The 12,900-nt window shown below is 41.1% G+C and overlaps 1 protein-coding gene across 1 annotated transcript in view; it reads right to left on the bottom strand.

Moving 5' to 3' along the window:
• Positions 1 to 3,488, bottom strand: part of dnm1b (dynamin 1b) — a 37,786-nt gene extending 34,298 nt beyond the window's left edge. The window contains exon 1 of the mRNA XM_036598588.1: positions 3,114 to 3,488. Within this exon, the coding sequence (XP_036454481.1) occupies positions 3,114 to 3,274 (161 nt within the window). The 5' untranslated portion in view covers positions 3,275 to 3,488. The remainder of the gene's footprint in view (positions 1 to 3,113) is intronic.
• Positions 3,489 to 12,900: the final 9,412 nt, after the last annotated feature.

The following is a 12,900-nucleotide window of genomic DNA, read 5'->3' as shown; positions in this document are numbered from 1 at the left end:
TTGTGGCCATTAAGGGAAATATATGGTTAGCAACAATACTAAGACAGGCTGTAGCATTCCACTGATGCTCAGCTGGTAAAAGGGGGCTAATGTGTACCAAGAAACACCATTACATCACCACAGCTTAAACTGTTGACACAAAGCAGATTCTGACTCCAGATGTCACAGTAGACGTTGAGATTTATCAGACCAGGTGACGTTTTCATTTTCAACTCTCCAGTTTTGGTGAGCCTGTGCCCACTGTAGCGTAGATTCATGTTTTTTGGCTAACAGGAGTGGATGTGGTCTTCTGCTGTTGTAGCCCATCCACCTCAAGATTTGATGTGTTTTGCATTAAGAAATGCTTTTCTAATCATCACTGCTGTAAATAGTGGCTATTGGAGTTACAGTACCTTCCTGTCAGCTCAAACAAGTCTGATCATTCTCCTCTGATTCATCCCTTAACAAGTCGTTTCTGCCCACAGAACTGCAGTTCACTGGGTGCTTTTCAAACCATTCAATAGAGACTAGAGACTACTGAAACTCCTAGTAGATCAGCAATTTCTAAATCATTCACAACCATGCCACAAAGTCACTTAGATCACATTTTTTCCTCATTCTGATGTTTGATGTGTTAAATAAAGCTCTTGACCCATGTCTGCATGATTTTATAGACTGTAGAAGTACAGGTGTTCCTATTAAAGTGGGCTGTCAAGTATGTGATATAATTATACGATTTTGTTCAAATTCAAATTCTCTGTTTTCACTCCCTTCACACAGCACACTCTCCAGCTACTGTAGATGTTTCTTGTTGTATTATACATACATTTAAACATTTTCCTCATAGTTCACAATGACTGCCTGCTCAAAACATGGGTAATACATAATTAGGTTGACCAGCCATTCTTTATTACAGGACACTACCACAAACTTAGTCTACATCTAACAGAAAAGATAGCTGACCTCCCTGAATTCATTCAAAGCTGAATACATTCTTGTAAAAAAAAGCTGTTATTACTCAGTTTTACGTTATAAATTAATTATATATCCAGATTGGCTGCAATCCCACTTAAAACAAACAAAACAACCCTTTCGCCTCCTTGAAAACGAACAACAGCACCCATTTTGCTGCCAATCAAAGGGCCTGATTGTGGCAGAAGAGCATGACAGACTCCTCAGTGTACACATCGTCCACAGTGTGAACAGCACGGAGCAGTGGTCACTCTGAACCTGAGAGTGCACAATGGAGAGCCAGAGAAAACACAGGAGAGAGCATTGAACATCACAACATAACAGCAGAGAATCTGGTGTCTCGATTTGGGCTTAGAGCTTGTACCGCTCCTCCAGGAGTGCACAAAGCTCTCTGTGTTGGGTGCAGAGTGGGGCGGGAGGGACTAGAAGCTGGTAGCCCGTATGAACCATATGTTTCTTGGGAGGGGGTGGAGGGGGCTGTCCTTGCCTTATAATGGCCACTCTGTGAGGAGAAATGCAAATGTTCTTGCAATCCTGAGAGAAACCAGAAACATACTGGTTATTAATGACTAAGCCACATCTGATCAGCTGAAATCTGGAGCCAGAGCAGATGACAGCAATGTGTCCACCAGATCTCACCATATCGCAGAAACCCTTGAGAGAACTGTCCTTGGTCCTGAAACCACCAAAGACTACCTCGCTTTGGTCTCATTTAGGTCTGTTTTAACCCAATCATGTTCAACAACTAAATTTAGTGAGGAAAAATGCCACAGGACTGATTGGTCTAAAGCAGAGGTCTTCAGATCCAGACCTTTGATCCAGTGTCTGGATGTGGATGTTGTAATCAGTGGTAGTTAACAGGAGGGTAGATGTAATTGATTGGCCATCTGGTGTCATACCTACCAGTGATTACATAATCTAGGACTAGTAACTGGATTCAAGGTTTGGATTTGAGGACCTCTAATCTGATAGTGATACATGAACATCAAACAGAATCCTTTAGAATTTAATAGTAATTGAATTTGTGAGTAAGTCATTGTTATATTTCTATTCAGAGTTCACCTATGATTTTTTACTGTTATGTTTCATGTGACCACTTTTTAGCCTGGGAGAACATATGGACCCAAGGGAATTTTAAAATTTCAGATATGGACATCAATGGGTTGAGAAATATAAGGTATATATATATATATATATATATATATATATATATATATATATATACATATATATCATACAGAAACGTGAAACGCTTTGATATCCAGCCCACCCTCTCACCCCCCTGTTTCTCTCTCTCACTCACGCTCTCATCCCCCACCAGCACCTCCACCCCCTCCCCCTGACAATCTCTCTCTCTCTCTGTCTCTCTCTCATTTGCGCAAGAATCGTGCTGCACTGACGGGTCCAGCAGAATGACAATCGTGGTGGCATCAAACCACATCCTCATACAATCAGATGCTGAAAGGTCAAACCACAAAGTAACACCGACATTGGTCAAAACGGTGGAGCCATGGTCCAGAGACCCAGTGATGCCGAGTTACGCCCATTGAGGGCTTACAACCGGGCACCGACCAGGCAATAAATCTTTCTGGCCCTTTTCCGTCTCGACATCAGGCGCTTGCATCGAATTAATTCATAACGAACCCTTAAAACCTAAGACTCCAGTAGATCTGAACAGGCCGGTCACGGTGTTCACGACGAGGGCTGCTGTTCCTGATGTTACACAGGCATTAAGCTAATCAGGCAGCAGCCAACAGCCTATAGGCTAGATCTGTGTTAAATTCACAGCTGAGCAGTAAATCATCGCCGAGGATTCCCTGAAACACTCCCTGGAATCCCATTCAGGCATTTCTTCCTGGCTTTAGCATCTACCTGATTTAGCTGGTAATAAGCAGTGCCGTGTCTACGGTCGAGGTTTGCTGAGGAAATCAGTTTTTATTACATATAGGAAGCTACAGCAGCCTGTACTGGCTGCAAGTCTCAACATGAAAATGAACTGAAGGAACGACTAGTCGTACAATGACCCACTATACACTGTAAAGCCCAGCTGAGCAAATCTGTGAGCTCGCTTCTTCTCTTAGAGGCGTAATATGAATTAGCCTATCATGGTCATTTCCCATTCAGCTAAGGAGCATCCTCAATGAAGCTCCTGTATCACTTACTTTCCAACGAAGTTCTCCAAAACCGAGCTTTTCCCAGCACTCTGACCTCCGACCACAGCGATTTGGGGAAGGTCCAGATTGGCATTTTGTCCGATTGCAGAAAAGGCGTCCTGCAGCTTGTTCACCAGAGGAATCAACTCCTCCATTCCCCGATTGCCCATCTTCACTGGAGAATATTCTTCGGTTTCACAAAGAAAAGGGGAAATATGAGCCTGTACAGAGCTCCTCCTCACAGGCCCCTTTCAGTGCTGACCACAGCAGAGTCTGCTTCACCTTTGCGGATGAGCATATGTCCTACCGGAGATCTCTCGCTGTCTCTGCTCACCACAGATGAGGGTCTGTGGTCTGAGCGCTGCAGCCTTCTCTCCCGCTAGCTGTGAGGCCGGTTGCGTGCATGATCATTTTTACCACTAGAGGCGCAGCGCCTGAAAATTACACGGTGTTGTGGATTTCTGGGTAATGTAGTTTAGCCCAATTGTTTTGTTTTTTTTCCGCAAATGGAAACCCATGCAGGCGCAAGTCTTAAAGGGGTTTCCCTGCCTACGCTAGCATTCAAAGGGGAAGTCCACCGATTTTCAAAATGTTTGCATAAATGAAATCGTTAAGATGCAAAGTCATTCAAATTTGGCTAGTGTGAAATGCTCGATTCTAGCGAAACTCACCCAAATAGCTGAAAGTTCTGGGCCAATTCTGGCTTACATATGCGAGTGTTGGTTGACTTCTGGGCAGATATTAGGCATGTGGGCTAGAACTGGGCCAGATGCTGGACAGCTGTGTATGGTTTTGACCCATCTGCTTTTAAGGGCCAATTCTGGTGTGAAAGTTGTTGCCCAAGAATGTGGATAAAGGAAGGGGCCCACAGCACAACTAAATTGGGCATATCTGTATTTGGTTGATTTATGCCGATCTAGTACTTTTGGCCCAAGTCTGGCATGTCCTAAGTGGCCCACCCAGATAGCAGATAGTTCTGGGCCAATTCTGGCTTACATACACGAGTGTTGGTTGACTTCTGGGCAGATATTAGGCATGTGGGCTAGAACTGGGCCAGATGCTGGACAGCTGTGTATAGTTTTGACTCATATCTGCTTTTAAGGGCCAATTCTGGTGTGAAAATTGTGGCCCAACAATGTGGATGAAGGATGAGGGCCACAGCACCGTTATGTTGCAGCAGATCAGTGCTCAGTTGATTTACACCTCAGTACATTTGGCCCATATCTGGCATGTCATAAGTGGCACGGTACTGAAGTTAAAGAAAACAGCTGACGTTCACCATTTAAGAGTTAAAACCCTCATTTAATGGATTTTCCTGCCCAAGTTCATCATTTTCAAAAGGACAAGCCAGCAGTTAAGTTTGAAGAGAAGACAAATAGAAGAGCATCAGTAAGGAAAGTAATATACTTAAACAGGCACGTTTATGTTGTGGAAAAAACGGCATTCAAAAATAAATCTTCATCTAATACAAAACAGAAAACAGTTAAACACAGAATGGCAGAGAAAGGTACAATCTTTTATTAAAGATTAAGCCTTCACAAATGAAAGCATTAGAGTTGCTTGGGGCTGCAACTAAAAAAAACAGGAAAATCAAACTTTTTATACTGCTCAATTTTGTACCTTTTACATACATACATGTTTCTTCAGTTAGCCTTGGCCTTCTGTGACACTCACCTTTGTTCTTCTCCTAAAAGTGCCAGGTCACCCTTCATCAGCCATTTTAGTTGTATTCATTAATTTACCATCACATAAAATAATAATCACTGACCTTAAGCTATTGCATTCGATTATACCATTATCTATAAATTAAAACAGCTGTGCTTTTCATTACATCATATAACATCAGTTAACATATCCCACTAAACAGGTTATGCCTAACTGTGACCAAGCAAGGAAATGTTGAAATATATGCTTTGTACATGAAATGGGTAAAAAATAAAGTTATGGTCCGAGGTCTCTGTGTGTGTATGGGGGCCAGGATTAAACTAGATCTGTGTGTGTGTGTGTGTGTGTGTGTATGTGTGTGCAGGCCAAGGCTCCTAAACAATAGGCCCTTTTCACAAGAAACGGAAGTGCGTAAATGCTGGGTAAAACGAGTTCCGCTATTGTCTTACGGACAGTTTTTAACCTCAGAAACACTGGCGTTCGTATCACTTCAGCTCAAGTGTCTCACTTTATCTTTGTCATAGATGCCAAGATTGGAGCTCAAGGATGTATCCAGAATGGCTGGGGAACACCAAGCACACAACAATGTCAAAGTCCAAACTAAATAAAGGATCTAAATGCTTCATGGAAAAATTCCTTCACGGCTATCAAAGTACAATAACGTCAGATACATCTACAAAGTGATAAATCGATGGATAGGTGAAAATAACCAAATACTAGATAAGCCATGTTAGCTGGAGATGTTGAAACAGCTCGCTAATTAACTAGTTGTCAAAAAAGCTAAAAATGCACACATGCCGGTAGTGGGGCGTGCCGGGTTGTTGTGGCCTGTCGCACCACTGTAGATGTTTTAACACAAATACCAGCTCAGGGAACAAACATCTACCCACTGAGCACTCGCTTTCTCAGATGCTGACAGCTTTTGAGGGAGAAAATGAAAACTGTTTCTCTGAAAGCGGCATGTGTGCGTTTTTAGCTTTTTTGACAACTAGTTAATTAGCGAGCTGTTTCAATATCTCCAGCTACGTTAGTCAGCAGCGGTAAGACACAGAGGTTCTTTTCCTCCATATTCCTCCATAAGTTTATTCCTTTGTTTATTGCACAAACTCATTTTTCATCTGCGCATCATCAGCTGACAAACCACTGAAACTGGGAGATAAGGTTGTTTTTTGCTTCAAACGCAAACACTTGGGGAAGCTGTCCACACTCTACTTGTTGTTACTGTCATTGCTTTAGCAGAAGCAGTGTTGCCCTGCAATGACTACTTCCAGTGAAAAAGGGACTATTGCAAAGTTACAATTTATCTTCAAGATGGGACTGAGCAGTGTTTCCCAGGCCTTGTTAAAACATATATAGCACTTCAGGACAAAGCCCAAGCATATACAAAGAGGCCTTGCATGTACACACAGAGGCCTGCACGCACAGAGAGGGACAAAAAACACAGCATAGTGTAATTAACAATGGAATCAAATAAACTATTTATGTGGTTACAACTAAGACTCTCTTTGTATATCCTCTCAAAAACATTCTTAATGGTACATAGTACAAACAAGATCTTCAGTGCTCTTCAGTGCTTCTCCAGGCCCCTGCCTTTGACACAATCAGGCCTGTTTGGCACAAGTCATGCCAACTTCCAGAAGTTGAAATAAGGAACCAGGGGTGGGCGGTGGGAGGGTGTACTGAGGAGCTCTGACTACGCTTCAGTAGCAGACTTACTGTGTCAACAGATATCAAGTCAAGTCAAGTCAAAGTTCATTTATATAACGCTTTTTTACAACAGGCGTTGTCACAAAGCAGCAAAGCAGAAAAAATCCAGGTCTGAGCCCCCATGAGTGTCGCAAATGGCGACAGTGGCAAGAAAAAACTCCCTAAGAGCAAGAGGAAGAAACTTTGAGAAGAACCAAGACTCAGAAGGGGAACCCATTCTCCTCTGGTCGACACTGGATAGCAAACAATGTTAGTATAAAATATTAAAATACAGAAATAGGGAAAACAGGTAAGGCAATGGTTATAATTAAATAGTTTGAGTCGCTATAACATACATAACATTAAAATTCCCTGATGGGGGTGTGGGGGGGTGGCTTAACCAATAACCAGACATGTATGTATAGGCCCATATATTATCATAAGAAAACACACAATCCTGAATTTGATCAGTTTTGTATTTTTGAGCAAAGGGAACGTGTGAGCATTATTAAAGAAACTGTGCAAAACAACAGTTTAACATATATTTTTTATAGTATGTATTATTATTATGAATAAAATGGTAAATATTATTTACTACTCACTTGTTACTGTTTACATTATATGAATCTTAAATATGATGCATTTTCACTTTCACATTAAAAATGATCACAGTCTATCTATCAGTGTTGGGGAGTAGTGAAGGACATCTAGTTAAACTAGAAGTTTAATTACATTTTGCAGTAGCTTGCTGGTAGTTTAACTACATTCAAATTTGCATAGTGATTCAAGTAGTAAAATTACTTTTTTGACATTTTTGTTTAGTTATCTACTGAAACTACAAACAATTTGGATTTAAAAATTTGTTATGATTATCATACAAATCCTTAGGGCTGGAGTGGGACTTTCAGAAAGGTAGTTATATAGGTAATGCAGACCAGCCCACCTTAAACTCCAACTGTATTTCTACTTCTATATACACACCGCCTTTGTGCAGCATAACCTTTAATAAAATCTGTGCATTTTATCTTCTTCTTTTCTTACTCTTATCTCTTGTTTATTATTTATAAGCTATTCTGAAATACACAAGGTGGCTATAGTGATAAAATGAAAGCACAATCCTGACCGTCAATATGCTATGCTAACGTTAGCTGAGTAACTTAAATTAACATCCTGTCAACATTTCTCACCGCCCACCTGCTCAGAAATCTCTCCATCCTCCTTAACTAGCTTTTTCATACCTTGGTTCTCTGCAGTTCTTGCCGCTACTGTCCATATTCACATAATTCACGTATGAAAATTGCGAAAACAGCAGCTAGCTAAGTTATAAAACTCTTTTTATAAAATTCGTCTTCTGTGTTAGCAGCACCACATCGTCGCGCTTTATTTGATAATCTCTGGGGCTGATGGTATAACCTCCTATTGGAATTACCGTTCCACCTTAAATAGTGGACGCTAGCAAACAAAAATCCATCTGAAAGTGCTACATAATTTAAGGTGGAACGGCATCTAATTTCTATCCACTGTACGAGTTACAATAAGCAAGCTGGGGCTGTACAACTTAAGGTGGGGTCGCTGGTTTAGCCCCTAAATTACTACATATACACACTTTTATGTAATGATTCTAGACACTGTAGTCGTGCGTCATTCTGTAGTCCTCGTTATGCCCATATTAGGAACTCCGGGTCTAAGCCCCATTTCTCTATGGGCAGAATGAATAGGGTTTTTGAAAAATCGCCTCTATCGCACTCTGTGTTAAATAAAAATGTTCAGAACCCGATACGTTTTGTCCTGTGTATATTTTTCTCCCAAATACCACTGGATCCTCGAATTACAATGTCGTTAAAGAGCTGTAATACTAATATTGCAACATGCGAGCTAAAGCTACTGTGCATCAATTTGATGTCACTAACCTACACGAAACTATAGGCAAGCTGTGGCGGTGCTCTGACGAGCTGTGCTACCTTATCGAAGTGTTCGCACTGGTATACCTGTAAATAAAACCTCTAGGTAGAATATTTTGATAGGCTAAAACTCCTTGTCAAAAATAATAGCTTACCCGTGTTAAAACTACGAGGCTGAATTTAGCTTTTTTTTTCTCAGCTTCTTCTTTGAATGTTCCCGTTCCACCTTAAATGGTGCAGCAGCTGTGACTAGCTATCACAAACATTAGCAAATGATACAAACTACTGACCTGTCAGTGCTGTAAAACAGCAAAAATAAGTTAATGTTACTCTGTTAAGTGAAACCTCCTCATACCATGCCTTTCAACCCTCCAAGCTGAAGTCAGCATCTTTTTCACCAGAATTTCCCCTGAACATTCGTCAGCTTTTTGTTCGACTTTTTTGTTCCACCTTAAGTGGTGCAGCAGTCACGTTCTGAACTGCTTTGCCATTTAAGGTGGAACGAAAAAGTCGAACAAAAAGCTGACGAATGTCCTGAGAAAATGTCGACAGAAAAATGTTACCAGTATTAAAATAATAATTAGGATATTCTGCCGAAATCAGTTTATCAGGAGGTGATAACCTGCTTAAGGAGACAGCCAGTTTAATAACGTGAATTCAGTGCGCAGTAGCTTTAGCTCATATGTAGCAATAATTCGGAGGATCCAGTGGTATTCGTTAGAAGAATGTTCACAGGACAAAACGTATCGGGCTCTGAACATTTTTATTTCACACAGGGTGCGACAGAAGCAATTTTTCAAAAATCCTATCCATTCTGGCCATAGAGAAATGGAGCTTAGACCCAGAGTTCCTAATATGGGAATAAAAGCATGGCGCCGACTACAAAATGACGACACGACTGCAGTGGTCCATAGTTTGTCTGCGTTTCCGCTCGGAGTTCGCCATTTTTTAAATTTCTGTTAGGCGTATCGTCAACTACTCGATGGCCGTGAGTCACATTCTCTGTTTGGGTCGTGAACATAACATGGCAGACAGGCTGAGGGAGAGCAGCAGGGTTTCTGTCTCATACAGATCGTCCTGTCTTAATAGCCAAACGTGATATTTCTCTCCCATAGATTTGCACTGTATTGATTCTCATATTATGGAACAAAGCGCGTCCTGGATCAGTTCAATACTGAACACGTCTTTTAGTTTCCATTTAAGGGATGATACCGTATTTTACGGGATGGTTGGCAAAGGCAGGTTATGATTAAACAGGTTTTTATGTCCCAATGCAAATATACAGAATTTGTTAAGTGTACACGAGTGTATATTTTAGGCTGAAAAAGCATCAGCTGACTGACAACTTATGTTGGCAATAGCTAACCAACTTAACTCTATTCATATAGGCTAACAGTCCAGTTGGTGATTGGTTTAAGGAAACGTGATTGACCACGAAAGTGTTGTATTCGATTGTTTGGACTCGAAAATGATTGACAGGTGCCACGCCCACTTGTGCTCCGGTCTGAGGAAAATCGTGGCTGATCACCTTATTTGGTCATTATGTACTCAGTGATTCATGCAGTATATGCAAATATGGGCATGCTGATGGCGTCATAATGGTAAGCCAGTTATATAAATGCTGGACCTGCACAGAAGACGGCATTACGCATTTGACTCTTCATCAGAGCAGACCGTTATCACTGTTTTACAACACTTTATTTCAAACTCATTCTTTTACACCACCGATTTTTAACAGAAACAGAACTTGCACATTTGCTTCCCCAGAATTCTTTTTCTTGATTCTCCTGTGAAAAATTCTGAGGTACAGATATGGAGGAGAGCTACAAGCAGTGGATCTATGAGGAACACATGTTGTATAAAAAAAGTTTCTGTTGGGCCAGTGCTACTGCGTTATTATTATTGCTCTCTGACTGTGTGTGCACCTACTTTTACAATCGACAGCGGTTCTTTTTTTTCTCTGACATTTGGGAAAAAGAACACAAAACTGTGAAGAACCCTCCAAAGAAGCCAAGGCGCACCAAGTGTCCACCACTGCCTGTGAAGGGTGAAGCTGGAAACTCACTTGTTTGTTGAGGCATCGCCATCAACACTGGTCCAAAGGCAGGTGAAACGCTTGCTGATGAGGCTGTTTTTAAGAAGCCGCAGCCACGGAGAAGCTCCATGAAGTCCATCTTCGTCCAGGCTGCAGCTCCTGTGCCCAGGCCACAAGCGAGCTCACTGGACGTTACAGTACAGGGTGTGGCCATTCCACTGTAGGTGCGTTCCAGTCCTGCTGGACATGAAGATCTGAAGTTCCCCCTGCCTCCTCCTCCATCACCCGTCCTTCAGCCAAGCCCTCCTCCTCAGCCATGTCCCCACCGTGCCAGGCAGCAGGCTGCACCAGCCAGCGGGCCGAGAGTGCAGATCGGTCGGCAGCAGACCTTCAGACCGATGCCATACACCTGGTCCAATTGGTGCAGCTAAGCTCCTCCACTGTCCAGCAGAGTCACGAGAGCCCCACAATTCTCAGGGGACACTTAGCTGACCCCATCTGCAGACTTTGTGAAAGCATTTAAGAAGGCTGAGCTGGAAGGTGAAAGTCGGTAAGAGAACCAGCACAAACAAGACAAACCAGCATAAGAACATGAGGCTCAAACTTTGAAAAGAGATGCAGAAGGAAGGCCAAAAGCAGGAAAAGATGCAACACTGTCACTGAGGATGATGATGGTTCACAAGGGCCTGATGAATGAGCAGGAAATCATCTGCTTCCTGTGTGTCCCATCTCCCCGAGCCCCAAGGAGGAGGATGAAGAAGAGTGAGAGTTGAAGCTGCAGATTTGAGACTCTGAAGATGGAAGAATGGACTTCAAGACAATAAGTGCTAAAGTACTGAACACCTTCTACCACCCTGATGCCCAAGACCTATGCTTTCCATTACTATACAAGCTCCAGCAAAGGAATAAATAAATGCATTGTATTCTGGGGCCTTTTTTCTGTTTGTTTTATGTGTATGTTCATTTGAGTAAAGTATATTGTAATAAAAAGTATATTAAAGTATATTACATTTTAAGTATATTAAAAAAAAGTTTTTCTGAAGCAGGACAGTTTAATCTCATGTAGTTTGTTACAGTGAACATTACACTTTGATTGTGTGAATATCGTAACATCCTCTTAAGTAGCTTCTCACAAAATTAGTAGGTTGTTTAAAAAAGTACCAGAATTACAATCTAGTAAGTTCCATCAGTATTGCCCTCTGTATGAAAAGTTTGATATTATAAAGCCTCACCAAGTGTGAACAGTGTTTCTGTACAACATACCATTATACTGTGTTGCCTTCCATCATAATAAACAAATAAACACATAACAACAGCAGGAAACAAATATGTAGTTCTGGCTTTAAAATAGTCTTTTGCCATTGGAAAATACCATTTGCCTCTTCAGACGCGTGTTCCAGGGAGACAGAAATATGATCATGCTCTGTCCTTTTCTAAGTGTAAAATAAGTTCAGACAAACATCAGTATAAGATTTTTATTATCCCTGCTAGGAAAACCAGCATAGATCAGTTTAGGCAAATTTAGACCAGTGTTGAATTCATGCTGGTTTTTGTTGGTTTCTTCAGCAGGCATAGCTGTTTAATAGATAATAGATACCAGATAACAGATTCATGTGATTCTTATTTGTCCCTGCAGATCTTCAGGTTGTTACTCAGGGAACGAGCAATGTGAGGATCCAGAACATGGAACGTGATCTCTGTCAGGTTCAAACAGACAGAAGTCACTGTGCCCTTCAGTCTGTAAAGATCATGTGATGTTGCATTAGTCCTTCATAAAGAAATGGACAATAAATCATCAGGGGTGTGAAGGCTTGACGAATATTAAAGTGTGTCCAGTGTCTTTAAGTGTCTTTGGCACGGTTGGTCCTGGTGCTCATGCTGTAGTCCATGTTTCATGAGGTCTATTTTCTACAAAGGTCAGTGTTGTAAAATCTACATCACTGCTAGGCCTCTAGAAGGAGAGAAAAAAAAGATAAAGAAATAAAACTTTATCATTTGTATACAGGTGTGCAAACAAGTTATCGAATCAGTAACAGGGTGGGAAAGACCTACATAGTACACTCTTACCAAAAAGGGTTCTATATAGTACTAAAAAAGGGTTCTTTGGCTTGTAACAATAGTGGAACCCTTTTTGGTGCTATATAGAACCCTGTTAAAAGAGTTTTATATAGAACCGTATGAAAATGGTTCTATATAGAACCCTGTATGGCGCTATAAAGAACCATGCTTTACTTTGTCCAAATTTATTTTGCTCTTTTTTAAATTTGATAGAAAATTCTTGTAAAAATTGAAATGTTATTGCATAGACTACTTCATAAAATGACTGGTGACCATATTGTACTTGCAAATAATTATATTTATTGAGTTAATTCATATAAACAGTTTGGCTTCAGTCAATGCAAAATGGCTATTGTCCATACGATGGTGATGGGGCTTATTAAAAAATGTATTGTGATGCTGAAGCAAATCCACACACACACCAGCTTCTATACATTAAGTCAATTCACAA

This window comes from Colossoma macropomum, unplaced genomic scaffold (assembly GCF_904425465.1).
Source record: "Colossoma macropomum unplaced genomic scaffold, Colossoma_macropomum, whole genome shotgun sequence".
Lineage (NCBI taxonomy): Eukaryota > Metazoa > Chordata > Actinopteri > Characiformes > Serrasalmidae > Colossoma > Colossoma macropomum.
Note: the sequence above shows the minus strand (reverse complement) of the source record. Positions and strands in the feature narration are given on the sequence as shown.